We start from the raw sequence: 17,012 nt of genomic DNA, 5'->3' as shown, positions 1-17,012 counted from the left end.
TGGTTATATATATATATAATATGTTCGAGTGTGACAAATATCACACTAATGTCTGGTTATATATATATATAGATAATGTTCGAGTGTGACAAATATCATACTAGTGTCTGGTTATATATATATTAACAAAATAAATTTAGGAATTTAAAATTTTAAAAATTTTGAATTATTAGGAATATAAATATTTACGCGTCTAATAAATTTTTAATAAAATTAATTCAACTAGGATATAAATTTTAATTTAGGTGTAATAAAATAAATTGAATTTAATAAATCCATAAATTTAAAAGAAATGAAAATTTTAAGATAAATTTATAATTGTGAAATTTATGGATATTATTAACTTAATGTTTAGCCCATGATATACCTAGGGCTTCCCCTAGTGTTATTATGGGCCAAATTGTATTAAGGCCTTTTTCGAGGGGGAAATATTCAAATAGCTAAATTATTGAGGCAAATTTGGAAATTACATTTTCATTCATGAATCATTTTATTTTAACCTATGGTTGATTAATACACCGCTACAACTCTACCATATATCTGTATAATGCTTCATGTCTAGGATTCGAACTAAGATTTGAAATTCACCGCTACAACTTGATGGTCATGACATTCTTCTGTAATATGATCATGTTACTTACTCCTCGTTTCTATTCCCACAGATCAAGCTTACCGCTAACAAAATATTGTCTATTTTAGCCCGTTACATTTAGCCGTCAGCCTCATGACTTTAAAATACGCCTACTAGAGAGAGGTTTCTACACCTTTATGAGCAATGCTTCGTTCCCCTCTCCAACCAACGTGGGATCTCAACGGCCCAAGCCCACTACTAGTCGATATTATCCGCTTTGACCCATTGCGTATCGCCGTCAACCTCACAGTTTTAAAACGCGTCTACTAGAGAGAAATCTTCACACTCTTGTAAGAATGTTTCATCCCCTCTCCAACTGACGTGGGATCTCATATGACATGACTATGTTACGTACTCATTTTAGTCACATAAATCCTTTCGGTATGTTTTTTTTTAGTCACATGATTCTAACCAAAAAAAAATTCAAGAGAATAAATCGAGATCAAGGAGCGATCTTGGATAGGATAGTTAAGAAAGGGTTAAAAGAATTGAAAGTCACTATTTATACTAACGAGGCACATCTTCTCTTTCGGTGATTCAATCATAGGAACTTCATAGTTAAGTATGTTTTGTTTAGAATAATTTTATGTTAGGATTTTCTGAAAAGAAATTTTAGAAAGCGTGTGAGTGAAATATTAAAGCTCGAGACTAGGAGTTAGCTTGTAAGTAAGAAGACTTCTTAAGCCTATACTTTTGACACGATTTTTCTTAGAGCTCGAAACTTAAGATGTCGATCTATTTTGACACACTAAAGCGTCTAAAAGTCAACTAATAACCATGTAATTTATATTTACATATGGGTCAAACTAAAAGTTTATTGAATGAAAAAGTCAAATGAGTCCAAAAGGGCACGTGAGTTATTGAAAAATTCTTCATTTATATCTTTATTTGTGTGTTGGTCAAATGAATTTGACATTTCCCATTGGGGAAAATTATTAAATCTGATGACGTCCGACGAACATAAGGCTTGTGTTTGGCTTGTGCCTTAATAATTCAACCTTTCAAATTTTCTCTAAATTACATTTTTGCCCCTCATCCCGACCATCGTATTAAATGCGACAATCAATTCATAGCCTTAAGATCTCACTTAGATGTCAAAATTGTTCTATTCATAAGTTTATATGGTTAGGCGTTTCAATTTTTCAAAAAATGGTTGTCCATAAATCAAAAGTGACAACTAAATTTAACTCCAATGGGGTAGATTCGAATCATTCCCCTCATATTTTTATTCAATTAAAAATAAATAAAAAAAAGTTTGTTGAAAAATATTTGATTTTAAATATATATTTTTTTTAAATAAATTTAACCCAAAAAAATTATGAAAATTCATTTTACTCTTTGAAGTGTTAGAATTAATAATTAAGATCAATTTAATTTAACCTATGAAATTAATCTAATTTATCATAATATTTGTGTCAAGAATTGCAATTTTTTTCAGAAATTTGAATTTGAATTTCCTTGGGGTTTTTTTTTTTTTTTTTTTTTTTTTACAAATAAACAAACAGACAATTTCTTAATTATTTAGAAAATGAAAAGAAAGGAAAAAAAAAAATGGTGTTTTCCCCCAAATGTTATACAACCATAAGCTGTGGAAAACCGAACGGCGATAACGGCGATAACGGCGGAATATTGAGAAGTCCCTTCGACTCCCCGTCCCATACCATCGACCATGACGACGGCGTTAGCGGCATATCCTCTATGAAACTGACGTCGGCGGCCGGGAGGTTCATCTCCTCCGTTTTCTCTTTCTTCACCGGCACCGCCTCGACTACCTCTTCTACTTCCTCCTCCCGCCGCCGCTTCCCGGCGACGAGCGGCTCCGAGTAGTAAGAGTTCGCAGCTTCCAACGGAAAGTTGAGAATCGCTTTGGAACCTCGAAGTTTAAAGGCAGCACGATCGTACGCTCTCGCCGCTTCAATAGCGGTCTCAAAAGTTCCAAGCCAGACTCTAGATCCACGACGATTCGGATCCCTAATCTCGGCCGCGAACTTTCCCCAAGGCCTCTGTCGAACGCCTCTGTAATGAACCTTCTTCTCCGCCTCGAGATCTTTACTCCTATGCACCACAACCGGATTCTTCTTCTCCGCCGCGTCAAAATTAATCCACTGCGTAGTCTTGTTCGGAAGCGAGATTTTCAAATTCGATCGTTTCCTATTCGAATTCGTCACACGACCGATCAATTTCGTCTTAGATTCGACTTCAGATGAACTATTACTGTACAGAGAACTCGAACTCAAACTCAAATCCTCAAAAACATTAGGTTTCGCCTCGAATTCGAGAAACTCCTCTGATTTAGGCGTCGTGAGGTCGATGACGTTAGGTTTCATCTCGACTCCGAAGAAATCGTCGTTTGATAAAATCGACGACTCCTCTCGGATGAAATCAGAGGAAAATTCGAAAAAATCATCCGAATCGAAGTAATCAGTGATCGTAAGAGGACAGTTAGACGTCGTGGAAGCATCGGAACACACCGAACGATCCGACGACGTGACGCAAAGGCTATCATCAGAAGCCAAATTCCTCGGCAACGGAGAGAGTTCGCCGAGAAGATGAAGCTTAATATTCTCCAACGCAGCAGCTTCCTCCAGATTCACAAGTTCCATAGATTACAGAGAGAAATTGAGGTTCAAAAATGGAGAAGATTAGGGTTTATGCGATATTCGAGTGGAAGAAGAGAGTGGAGCGCTATTTATATGCTTTCGAACCCTTGCCCCTTCGGTGATGCGCAGGGGAACCTTCCTTCTCGCTTAATTCCCTCCGTTGGATTCAGTCAAAAGAAATGATCTGACGGCTATGCCAAAGGGTAAAATAGTCTTTTTACTTGCAGCCTAATCCGCTTCCTTCCCCTTTCCACCTCCAGGTTCTTTTATGGGAAAAATAAATAAATTTTAAGAAAATAAATATTAATAATTTTGTAAAATTATGTTATTTTCAATTTGGATAAGGTAATGATTGAAATTTGTTGTTTTATTTAGAATTTAAATATTAAAATAGTATTAATAACTATTTTCTACTTTTAATTACTTTAAAATTATATATTTTATATAATTTGGGAATGTTTTAACATTTCTTTAATAAAATTTTTAATTAATTAAATGTAAGAGAAATGTAATCATAAATTAAAACTAGTGTTATTTAATATATTGATATATTAATTAATTAATCAACTAAAATAATAACGTTTATATAGTTTTATAAGCTTAATTAATAATAAATAAATAAATAAATAAATAAAAGTTCGTAACTTGACAAGGGTAATATGTCAGCGTTACAAATAAAGTATTTAAATATTTAAATATCAAAAGTCTAAATTATAATAAAACTATATAATAACAAAATATTTATTATAATTTTTATTCTACTATCTATCAAATGTTAATATCTGTGATGTCCCACATTGGTTGGGGAAGAGAACAAACCACCATTTATAAGGGTGTGGAAACCTTCCCCTAGCAGACACGTTTTAAAGCCTTGAGGAGAAGCCCGAAAGTAAAAGCCCAAAAAGGACAATATCCACTAGCAGTGGATTTGGGTCGTTACAAATGGTATTAGAGCTAGACACCAGACGATGTGCCAGCCTTCTCGATGTTCCCCGAAGGGGGTAGACACGATGCGGTGTGCCAGTAAGGACGCTAGGCCCCAAAGGGGGTGGATTTGGTTGGGCCGTTACAAATGATATTAGAGCCAGACATCGGACGATGTGCCAGTCTTCTCGCTGTTCCCCGAAGGGGGGTAGACACGAGGCGGTGTGCCAGGTAAGGACGTAGGGCCCCAAAGGGGGTGGATTTGGAGGCGGTCCCACATCGATTGGAGGAAGGAAAGAGTGCCAGCCTTCTCGATGTTCCCCGAAGGGAGTAGACACGAGGCGGTGTGCCAGTAAGGACGCTAGGGCCCCAAAGGGGGTGGATTTGGTTGGGCCGTTACAAATGGTATTAGAGCCAGACACCGGACGATGTGCCAGTCTTCTCGCTGTTCCCCGAAGGGGGGTAGACACGAGGCAGTGTGCCAGTAAGGACGTAGGGCCCCAAAGGGGGTGGATTTGGAGGCGGTCCCACATCGATTGGAGGAAGGAAAGAGTGCCAACGAGGACACTGAGCCCCGAAGGGAGGTGGATTCTGATATCCCACATTGGTTAGGGAGGAGAACGGGTATGTGGGGAGGAGAACAAACCACCNCCCTAGCAGACACGTTTTAAAGCCTTGAGGAGAAGCCCGAAAGTAAAAGCCCAAAAAGGACAATATCCACTAGCAGTGGATTTGGGTCGTTACAAATGGTATTAGAGCTAGACACCAGACGATGTGCCAGCCTTCTCGATGTTCCCCGAAGGGGGTAGACACGATGCGGTGTGCCAGTAAGGACGCTAGGCCCCAAAGGGGGTGGATTTGGTTGGGCCGTTACAAATGATATTAGAGCCAGACATCGGACGATGTGCCAGTCTTCTCGCTGTTCCCCGAAGGGGGGTAGACACGAGGCGGTGTGCCAGGTAAGGACGTAGGGCCCCAAAGGGGGTGGATTTGGAGGCGGTCCCACATCGATTGGAGGAAGGAAAGAGTGCCAGCCTTCTCGATGTTCCCCGAAGGGAGTAGACACGAGGCGGTGTGCCAGTAAGGACGCTAGGGCCCCAAAGGGGGTGGATTTGGTTGGGCCGTTACAAATGGTATTAGAGCCAGACACCGGACGATGTGCCAGTCTTCTCGCTGTTCCCCGAAGGGGGGTAGACACGAGGCAGTGTGCCAGTAAGGACGTAGGGCCCCAAAGGGGGTGGATTTGGAGGCGGTCCCACATCGATTGGAGGAAGGAAAGAGTGCCAACGAGGACACTGAGCCCCGAAGGGAGGTGGATTCTGATATCCCACATTGGTTAGGGAGGAGAACGGGTAAGTGGGGACGTAGGGCCCCAAAGGGGGTGGATTTGGAGGCGGTCCCACATCGATTGGAGGAAGGAAAGAGTGCCAGCCTTCTCGATGTTCCCCGAAGGGAGTAGACACGAGGCGGTGTGCCAGTAAGGACGCTAGGGCCCCAAAGGGGGTGGATTTGGAGGCGGTCCCACATCGATTGGAGGAAGGAAAGAGTGCCAACGAGGACACTGAGCCCCGAAGGGAGGTGGATTCTGATATCCCACATTGGTTAGGGAGGAGAACGGGTATGTGGGGAGGAGAACAAACCACCATGGGGGCGGTCCCACATCGATTGGAGGAAGGAAAGAGTGCCAGCGAGAACACTGGGGGCGGTCCCACATCGATTGGAGGAAGGAAAGAGTGTCAGCGAGGACACTGGGCTCCGAAGGGAGGTGGATTTTGATGTCCCACATTGGTTAGGGAGGAGAACGGGTATGTGGGGAGGAGAACAAACCACCATGGGGGCGGTCCCACATCGATTGGAGGAAGGAAAGAGTGCCAGCGAGAACACTGGGGGCGGTCCCACATCGATTGGAGGAAGGAAAGAGTGTCAGCGAGGACACTGGGCTCCGAAGGGAGGTGGATTTTGATGTCCCACATTGGTTAGGGAGGAGAACGGGTATGTGGGGAGGAGAACAAACCACCATGGGGGCGGTCCCACATCGATTGGAGGAAGGAAAGAGTGCCAGCGAGAACACTGGGGGCGGTCCCACATCGATTGGAGGAAGGAAAGAGTGTCAGCGAGGACACTGGGCTCCGAAGGGAGGTGGATTTTGATGTCCCACATTGGTTAGGGAGGAGAACGGGTATGGAAACCTTCCCGTAGCAGATGGCCTTGAAGGGAAGCCCAAAAGAGACAATATTTGCTAGTGAATCTGGGCCGTTACAATATCAAAATATTATTCAACATTTGTCACATGTGACATAAGATGAAATAAGACCAAGGATATAAGTATTAATTTATCCATATATTAAATTAAAATATTCAAATATAAAAAAAAAATAAGGAAAAAGTCTAAAAAACCAAATTGAGTTTTCAAAGAATAATGTGGAAGCAAATTTAATAAGGTGAGGTTTAAGGTCAAAAGGGGGAATTATTTATAATTTAATTGAAAGAAGATAGTGTATTTCTTGAATTTGTATTTCTTTCACTAAAGTAATTTTGACTTTTAATTTTAATAAATATTATTATTTAAATATTAATTATTATTTAATTAACATCTTTTTATTTTTTAAAATTTAAAAAGAAATTTTCTTCTTTAATTCATTGCACTTAAGCATCCAATTAGATTCACATTGGTTATAATAAAGATTTTATTTATTTATTTATTTATTTTTAATTGTTTTCCCATTTGGGATTTTTTTAAATATTATTTTAAAACAACATTTTCTTTTACAAGTTTTTACCTACTTCAAAATGATTTTTGTTGACTTGTTAAAAGTCAAACGAATCAAATGTTCCGGGTAAGAGGTCAATTAGGGTTTTCATGCTCTAGATTTAGAATCTGGATTCATATCGTTACTGACTTAACTCGAATTACTCTTGTTATCTCGTAAATTAACATAGGTTCTTATAATTTTGGTTCGTTTGAAGTTTTCATCTGGGTTTGAAATTTTCTCGTACTTGTATTCATAATTTAAATATAAAAAAATGACAAAAAGGCGACAAAATTAACGGTTTACAAAAGTTTGAGTTGAAAACAAAGACCCAAAAGAGTGTTGAATTTTCTTCGTACCTATTCAAGTTTGACGAAGATGTAACGGTGTTATTTGAAGCGTTTTGAAAAGTGTATACCAAATTGTTGGCCCCAACTTGGTTTCGTGGGACAAAAATGATAGCAAATTGATAGCTTTTAGATGAGGTGATATTCAATGCTATCTCAAGAACAAGTCATCACTTTTATGCACATTTTCAAATTTCAACGAATCTTTGTAGTTCATATTATGTTTGAGTTCTAAAAATATATCATAATATATTTATGACAACCCGCTAAAAAAAGAATATGTCATGTTCTAAGATCACAGGTCGATTTGAGAGAGGAACAAAATATTTATTATAAGTGTGCGGAAACTTCTTTCTAATAGACGTGTTTTAAAACCATGAGGCTGATGGCAATACGTAATGGGTCAAAGCGGATAATATCTGTTAGCAGTGAGATTGGACTGTTACAAATGGTATCGGAGTTCGACATCGAGCGGTGTGTCAGTTAGTGCGTTGACCCCTAAGGGGGAGGAATGTGAGATCCCATATCAGTTAGAGATAGGAACAAAACATTTATTACAAGGTGTAGAAACTTCTTTCTAACAGACAGGTTTTAAAACCATGAGGCTGATGACAATACATAACGGGCTAAAGCGGACAATATCTGTTAGCTGTGGGCTTTGGCTGTTTCAAATGGTATCAAAGGCAGACATCGAGTAGTGTGCCAATGAAGACCTGGTCCCGAAGGGGGAGGATTGTGAGATCTCATATGAGTTAGAAAAGGGAACGAAACATTTTTTATGAAGGTGTGGCGATACGTAACGGACCAAAATGGACAATATTGACTGACAGTAGGCTTGGGCTGGTACACATGTTATCTGTAACGAACATATTTTTCTTATTAAAAATAAAGTCATCATTACATGCATGACGTGATAGTCACGCGTAAAATATTAATTTAAAATATTTTAAAACTTTGAATTCTACGAAATATAAATGATATCGGAAGAATCTTTTTAGATTCTTTTTCCTTTTGTGTAGTTCATATTATCTTTGAATTCTACGACAATTGCTAATTAAAAATATATTATATACATTTATGACAACCCGTTACAAAGAACAAGTCATGTTATTTCACATGGGTTAGTTTGAATAAGCATATAAAACTATAATATTTTAATAAATTTTGGTCTGTAACGACTCATAATCATCGCTAATAAATATTGTCAACGTGTCTGTTAGTGAGAGATTTCGCACGTTTATAAAAAATGTTCCGTTCTCTTTTCCAACTGATGTGGATCTCTCGATCATCATATTCAATATTTTTTAAAAAAATTAAAATTTTATATCACAAAATTAAAATTTTAAGATCCTATTAAATATTTTTAAAAAATATTTAAATTAAATTTTTTAAAAATTTATTTACTATATAATTATATATATATATATATATATTTATTTATTTTAACCTTAATATTTTATAAGTTAGTTACTTTGAATTCAATACTTAACCAACGCTACTCGAGTTCAATTGAGTTTTTGGTGCGATCTAAGAGTGAAAACTATTCCACAGACCAACACGAGTTCTTATAGTATGTTTTGTCCTCATGTATCCTGAAAACTTGTTCAATTGAATTTTTGCTGCGATCTAAGAGAGAAAACTATCCCACAAACTAACACGAGTCCTTACAAATCAACACGAGTTCTTGCTGCGATCTAAAATTATTCCAAGTAAAACACGCTTATCGTTAGAGTTTCTATGATTAAGCCACCGAAAAGAAAGATGCACATAATTAGTATATGTAACGACTTTCAACTCTTTTAAATCTTTTCTAGTCATTATATCCTTAAGATCGCTCTTATTTAAATACTCCGGTGTGAGTTAGCAACTAGCAACAATTTTTTATTTAAAAAACATATATTTATGGCTTCTAGAAGTTTAGTGAGAGACATGTAAATGGATAAGGCTTCTAGAATGTTTTAGATTCACTTAATTTGGAATTTTTAATGTAACCTTTTTTAAACTTTTTATAATATAATTAAAAAAATTTAAATATATTTATGAGATGGGAAAATTAAAATATTAATAGAAATAGAACTATTTTGACTCAAATAATAAAAAATTAAAGGTAATATTTTTTTAAAAAACGTCCAAGAATCCAATTTGAATATAACTCTTATTCCCGTATCCCGTATCTGTTGACCTGAATGCTTATCTAAACTTTTGGCATCTGTTTTTAATTTGATATGTCGAGCTTGGATTTTTTTCAGCCCGACGCTAATGCTTCTATTATCTCAGGTCAAAAATCCGCCTAACATCTCGGGTAAAAATACATCTAAAAAATGAGTGTCACGACACCTATCCTTTTTGACCCGGGTTCGAGGAGGAGACACCAACCATGAAAGGGAAATTTGTTTGTTCATAAAGGGAAAGAAAAGGAATATTTCTAGAGAGAGAGAGAGAAAAAAAAAACAAAAGGAATCATTTTTATGTTATAAAAGTTCATGGCGGCTTGGATTAATATATTTAGAACTGTAATTTAATTATTATTAATTGATTAAATTAGGTGTTTAATTGTGATTAAATTTAGATTAGTTTAATTTTAAACATTATCCAATTCAGTGTTTAATAGATTTTGGGAAGTCATTTCGAGTTTTTTAAGGTTTAATGTTCTAATTGTTTTATAATCATGTCTTAATTTGCTGACATTATAAGTTAATTTAGTTTAATTAAAGAGAGAGAGAGGAAGCTAAGAGGAAAGAGGGAATTTGGGCCTTGATTGAAAGCCCATTTAGTATATTTGATGACATTGTTACGACGGTTAGATTTTTTTCGATTTGGGTTGTGTTGACGTTTTTTGTTCGGGTCAACCTGACTATGACACCGAAGTAAAGAACGGGGACATGAATAAACTCGAGAGTGATCTAAGAAATGGCTAAAAATTGAAAGTTGCTACATATACCAAGAAGGTGCACGTTCCTTTTCAGTGACTCAATTATAGAAGCTCTATGGTTGAACGTGTTTTACTTGGAGGGATGCATATGAGTGAGGACAAAGCTCGTGTTGGTCTGTGGGGTTAGTTTTCACTCTTAAGAAGCGAGAAGTAGGTAATATGACTATGTTGCAGGAAAATGTCGAGGTCATCAAGTGTCGAATCTATGGGCATAGATTGTTACGCTATCCAATGCACAAATAAGGTAACAAGTGAACTCTACCATACTTTTAAAAATATTAAGAATATTTAACGTTTATAACTGATGTTAGTGATGCATTGTGACTTCTAAATGTTTAATATTTGAATTTTATGAGATTTTAATTATTAATAAACATGTATTATAAATACGTATAGCCCGACAACCAAACCTGTTTATACCCCCCTACATATGGTGTTAGTAGTTCGATCACAAATACACCTAATTGTCCAAACATTTTTCGGTGCAACTCGACCCTGACCTTGCTACCTTACTTATCTTACCTTATCGATATTGTTAGGAGTGAAAACTATCCCTACAGACTAACATGAGCTGTTTGAGCTCTTTCAGTACAGATTGTTCATACTCATATACTGGCAAAACAAGTTTTCTGATCATTCTACTATATTATTACAAACGAAACACGTACGTAATAATTTTCCTTTTTTAAATTATCCTTATAATATATATATATATATATATATATATATATATATATATATATATATGAAAAGTATCCTTATTTTAAAAGAAAATTATTTTATTTTTAAGAGAATCCCATCAGCCAAAATTAATTATTGAATAAACCAACTTGATGGGCTTTATTGAATAAATTAATTCTATAATTTGTATTAAAATAAATAAATATTCCCTTTGGATGCCCATTATCACATGGCTTCCACATTTTATCATTTATTTTAATTCCATTATTATTTCTTTATATTACTCTTAGGTCACCCGACGTAGGATTATTTTGAGCCAAACATACTTAATTTTAGAGTTTCTATGATTAAGTAATTGATATTAAAAAGTGAACGGGGCTAAGCAATTTGTCGAAGCTGTGGGATGTAAAGATGCGTTGGTAGGGAAGTGTTCCTTCTTAGAGGGAAGCATCTGCGCGAGCAGTGGTGGACGAAGCAGAAGTGAGAATGTCGGCTTGAGTGNTAGCTCACTGATCGAGCGCTCTTGCGCCGAAGATGAACGGGGCTAAGCGATCTGCCGAAGCTGTGGGATGTAAAAATGCATCGGTAGGGGAGCGTTCCGCCTTAGAGGGAAGCACCCGCGCGAGCAGTGGTGGACGAAGCGGAAGCGAGAATGTCGGCTTGAGTAACGCAAACATTGGTGAGAATCCAATGCCCCGAAAACCTAAGGGTTCCTCCGCAAGGTTCGTCCACGAAAGGTGAGCCAGGGCCTAAGATTAGGCCGAAAGGCATAGTCGATGGACAATAGGTGAATATTCCTGTACTACCCCTTGTTGGTCACGAGGGACGAAGGAGGCTAGGTTAGCCGAAAGATGGTTATCGATTCAAGGACGCAAGTATAAATCGTAACTATAAATTATTTTTTAAGCCGTTTTTGATATCATATCCTTGAGATCGCTCTCATTTGTAAGGGTAAACCCGACCAACTTGAACTACTCTACCTCATCCGATTTTTTTTTTCTTTTTTAAAAAAAAATTTGGGTTGGTTCGCGAGTTGACATTTTTCTAATTGAATCAACCCGACCAACCTGAAAATAGGGTTACAACCTAGCCCAACTTTTAAAATTATTATGAATTCTTTTACGGCCGATGTTAGTGATGCATTGTAACTTGTAAATATTTGATATTTGAATTTTATGAAATTTTAGTTATTAATGTAACGTGTATTATTGACAAATAGGATTTTTAATATTTTTTTTTTAAAATAACCCAACAACTTAATTGGGTTACGTTTTTAACTCTATTCGGGTTATTCAAGTCACCAACTCGACCATGGAACCCAATTCATGCACGTCCAAATGTGTTAACTTGTGAACTCTATTAAGGTTTCTCAAGCCACCAACCCGGCCATCGAACCCAACTCATGCACATACCTAATCATTTGGATATAGTCTCAGTTCATTCATGTACATCTTCTTTACTCGAGCGGTCATATTTGGTCTCTTTTTACTCACAAATTTATAACATAAGGATCCAAATTATTTAAAAATGATTTAACCCATTTTTATAATTTATTTAAATGGATTAAAAATTGACACCCACTCCCCAATAGTACCCATCATGATTTATTTATTTATTTATTTTAATGTTTTAAATCTTAACCTTTTAATTTTGTATTAAAAAAATATATCATACAATGCCAAAGTTGGCACCATGCTTTATTTTTAATATTTTTTTTAGAATAAGGTAACAAATAAAATATATTTCTTTAATGGTGTGTAACAAAATAACGTCATCTTGAATTTCCTTTTTTAAATAAAATAAAATATGTCGGCCCATAAATTAAAGATAATATTATAATAATTAGAAGGAAGGTCGTTTGAAACCTCCTAATTAAAATCGTGCAGAAATGTAATAATTTATTGTTTTTTTATTTATTATTATTATTATTTTCTTTTTTGAATGCTTGAACTGGACTCAAAGATTGCGGTGCGGCGCACGTGCGGGGGGTAGGCGGGCATGTAAACAGCCAATTGAAAAATGGGGATTTTGAATTTTCAACGGTCAAACTTCAAGGTCATGGCTGACCGTTTTTGTCTTCGGTCAGCTTCTTGGACTTTTTTGTGCCAATAATTGTTTTTTTTTTTTTATATAATTTCTTTTGGATAATATTTAAATATGTCAATTTTTTTAATTCAATTTTTTTACATTTTTAATAAAAACTATTTTTAAAAATGAACTATCCATTAAAAATTTGTTTATATATATAATTTTGATATCCGACATTGGTTGGAGAGTAGAACGAAACACCCTTTATAATGGTGTGGAAACCTTTCCCTAGCAGACGCGATTTAAAGCTTTGAGGGGAAGTCCGAAAAGAAAATCCCAAAGGGGACAATATTGGCTAGCGATGGATCTGGGGCATTACAAATGGTATCAGAGCTAGACACCAAACGATGTGCCAGCGAGGAGGCTGTTCCTCGAAAGGTGGTATACACGAGACACTGGGCCCCGAAGGGAGGTGGATTTAGTGAAGATCCCACATCGATTAGAGACACTGGGCCCTGAATAGGGTGGAGGGTGTGAAAACTTTTTCCTAACAGACACGTTTTAAAGCCGTGAGGAGAAAGAAATTTTGACATAAAAAATTAATTAAAAATAGTTTATATTAACAACAATTAATTTTTAAATATTTTATTTTAATATTGTTTACGAAACCGACCCTAAAATTGTCAATGAAAATCCTTATTATATATTCAAAATCAAATAAATAGGTCAAGATGTGACAATTAAGGGTAATTTTAAAATTATAGACAAATAGGACTTTCGAGGATATGAAATGTCAATTTTGCCCCTTATTTTAAATAAATAACCTCATTTTCAGAGTGGAAAACGATTAAATGAAAATGATGACCCGAGTTGGTGAAGCTCCCATGTTACATAAACGTGGCAAATATGACTAAAAGACCGTAACGGGTTGATATGTTTCAATCCTTTTACGTACACAAAAAAGTCATTTGTACAAAAAGTAGTGGTGGAAAAGACTTGTTGCTCGTTCTCGAGAGCACTTTTAAATATTTCAATTCTTGTTGTGCCTAACGTTTTCAAATTTTTACGTAATGTTTCTCAAACCTCTATAAATGTACGTACAAATGTGTCCGAATACAGAAAAAGGAGAGCGTTGTGACTCTAAAAGAAAACTAAAATTCCATGAAAAAGTTCAAAACTCCTGTAAACGTGCATACAAATGTGTCTCGATGTATTGAAGTTAGGGTTCGTAATATTTTTTATAGTTTTGAAACCAATTGGATTTAACTAAATTACAAATATGACCCTTGAACTAGAGGTGTTAAAAAAAATCGATAATTCAAAAACCGATCAACTTACCGAACCTACGACTTGGGTTGAGTTATAAATTAATTTGAGTTAAATTGGGTTTTAAAAAAAAATTATATCGATCGAGTTAGATTCATGATTTTCATAAAATTACGTGAATTTATTGTTAATTAAATATTTAAAAATAAGTATATAAATATTTTACAAATCTTATAATAATAAAATATAAAAATATTGGTGTGGGCCAAAATTGCCACCAAACTTAGTTTAATAAAATATAAAGATAATTATATAATTATTTCTTTTTTAATTATTAAAAAATCATATTTTTCCTTAAAAACATTTTTAATAAAAAAAATAAAATATATTATTAAACTTTTTAAAGTTTTATTAATACCTTTAAAATTTTAATGAATATCTATAATTTTTAAAAAATTTAAAAATATATTTTATTAATAATTTTTATTTAAAAGAAAGGAAAATTTATGAGTATTTTTATTAATTTAGGAAAATTGAAATAAAATGGAAAAGAGAAGATGACGCACATACCGACAAAGAAGAAACGAGCGATGATGTCACACTATCGTGTCCTAATCCAAATGACAATTTCCACACGTGACTAAATTCCCCCCACACAACTTGCACCTTTTTTTTAATTCATTTTATAATAATAATAATAATAATGATAATAATTTGTGGATTTTTTAATATTAAAAAATGGCCCACATCGTTCAAGTTCATGAATCTAATTCACCTATTAATAGCTTTCATATTCCCAATTCTTCAAATTTCATTCAGATTTAGATCTCTCTCTCTCTCTCTCTCTCTATAAAGTTTTGATTTTTAAATGATGTACGGACAGAGTAATGGCTGTGAATCGGATTTTGTTCTTCTGGAGACCATCCGCCGCCATTTATTGGGAGATTCCGAGCCTTACCGATGTGGGAATTTCGCCGTCGCCGGAGCCGCCGCGCCGGGGTTGTGCGGGAGCTCCAATTTCAGCAGTTTGTACCCTTGTTTGACTGAAAATTGGGGGGAATTGCCTCTTAAAGTGGATGATTCCGAGGACATGTTTCTCGCCGGAGTACTTCACGACGCCGTCCGCCTTGGTTGGGATCCTCTGCTCGGTTCATCGCCGTCGGAGGCTTTTAATTTTGGATTCTCTGATGTCAAAACAGAGCCCCTGATTCTTTCTCCGGCGGTGGTTCCGGCGAAGGTGGAGGTGGCGGCGGTGGTTCCGGCGAAGGGGAAGCATTATCGGGGTGTACGGCAACGGCCGTGGGGGAAGTTCGCGGCGGAGATTCGTGATCCGGCGAAAAACGGGGCTCGGGTTTGGCTTGGGACGTTTGAGACGGCGGAGTACGCGGCGCTTGCTTATGACCGCGCCGCTTATCGGATGCGGGGCTCCAAAGCTCTTCTTAATTTTCCGCTTCGGGTTAATTCGGGTGAACCCGACCCGGTTAGAGTGACGTCGAAGAGGTCGTCGTCTCGGTCTTCACCGGAGCCTACTTCGTCGTCGTCGTCGGTAGAGAGTGGGTCCCCTAAGCGGCGGAAGAAGGTGGTGGCAGCAACTCAAGCTGCACTAGAGTCGATCCAATTAGTGGTGGGGACCAATGCAACACAAGTGGAAGCTGACGTGGCGAAGAGTACAAATGGCGAGCAATGATTGGTGGAGTAGTGGTGATAGTGAAAGAAGGGGCACTTTGGTGATTTATTGTGAATTGAGGGACTTGGGAGAAAAGTAAAAACTTGGTTCTTTAGGGGTAGAATTGGAAGATTTTCTTTGGGATTTAAAAAAAAAAAAAAGAAAAGGAAAATGGTACATAATGGGTGGTTGGATTTGCTAAAGCAAATTTGTTTATTGTTTAGAACAAAAGATAATCCCTTTGAATGGAATTTTTCTAATTCTTTTCATCCTCCACTTTTGCTTTAATTCCGTCTCGTAAATTATTGGATAAACGGATACAATTTTGCTTCTCTTCATACTATCGAAAATTTGCTCGAAGGTAGCGGGCATAATGATAATGATGATGTGACACTCGAGTAAAGGAAATGTATATGAATGAACTGAAACAGTGTCTTAACAATTTGCTTGAATGAAAATAAAACATACTAAAAAAACCCGTGATGGATGTTAAAATGATCTTGGCGCTTAAAAACGAGATGTTATCATTTTTATTTTTTAAAAATATTTCAGAGTTAAAAGATCGATTAGAAATTAAATTTAAACTTCAGGGACCAATTATGTAATATTTTTAGTCTTGACCAAATAAAAATTAAAATCAAAGTTATTAAAAAAATGTTATATCCAAAAATTATTAATTGTTTCTTTAATAATAATAATAAAAAGAAAAATGATATTTAATGAATCGTGTGAACTAAAAACTCATAAGGGATGCCATTCGATGGGCTGGTTTTCTCCCATTTTTCGTTGACTTTCATCCCTATTTTTATATTCTATTTTAATCCCTCAACTTAATATAAAATACCATTTTAATCTTATAAAATATAATTTAATTTTAATCATTAATATTTTTTTTAATTATTTAATTTGATCAAGAAGTCAAGGCTTTGACATCTAACAATTTAATGATTATGCTTCAGGCATATTAATTAAAACTGTCTGATAATCATTTAATATTTTATTTTTAAATATTATGCTTGTTTCCCCACTATTTCTTTCCATAAATTTCTTTTTTTTAGAAAAACATTTGAATTATCAATTAAATTTTTAAAATAAGAACAGTTTTTTCTTTCCGTTTATCAAATTATACCAAGCAAGAGGTATGGGAACCGGAAATGTAATCTCGTCCCCCGTTCTCATTTATCAAA

The 17,012-nt window shown here is 35.8% G+C and overlaps 2 protein-coding genes across 2 annotated transcripts; one reads left to right on the top strand and one right to left on the bottom strand.

Moving 5' to 3' along the window:
• Positions 1-2,118: 2,118 nt before the first annotated feature.
• On the bottom strand, positions 2,119-3,274 carry LOC111810331 (ethylene-responsive transcription factor 5-like). The gene has a single exon (XM_023697037.1). It carries the CDS (start codon positions 3,232-3,234, stop codon positions 2,203-2,205), a length of 1,032 nt encoding a protein of 343 aa, XP_023552805.1. The 5' UTR covers positions 3,235-3,274; the 3' UTR covers positions 2,119-2,202.
• Positions 3,275-14,991: 11,717 nt separating this feature from the next.
• Positions 14,992-16,094, top strand: LOC111810477 (ethylene-responsive transcription factor 2-like). Its single transcript, XM_023697181.1, has one exon. The coding sequence runs from the start codon at positions 15,028-15,030 to the stop codon at positions 15,844-15,846; it is 819 nt and encodes a 272-aa protein (XP_023552949.1). The 5' UTR covers positions 14,992-15,027; the 3' UTR covers positions 15,847-16,094.
• Positions 16,095-17,012: the final 918 nt, after the last annotated feature.

This window comes from Cucurbita pepo, chromosome LG14, assembly GCF_002806865.2.
Source record: "Cucurbita pepo subsp. pepo cultivar mu-cu-16 chromosome LG14, ASM280686v2, whole genome shotgun sequence".
Lineage (NCBI taxonomy): Eukaryota > Viridiplantae > Streptophyta > Magnoliopsida > Cucurbitales > Cucurbitaceae > Cucurbita > Cucurbita pepo.
This window is presented reverse-complemented; position numbering and strand designations above follow the sequence as displayed.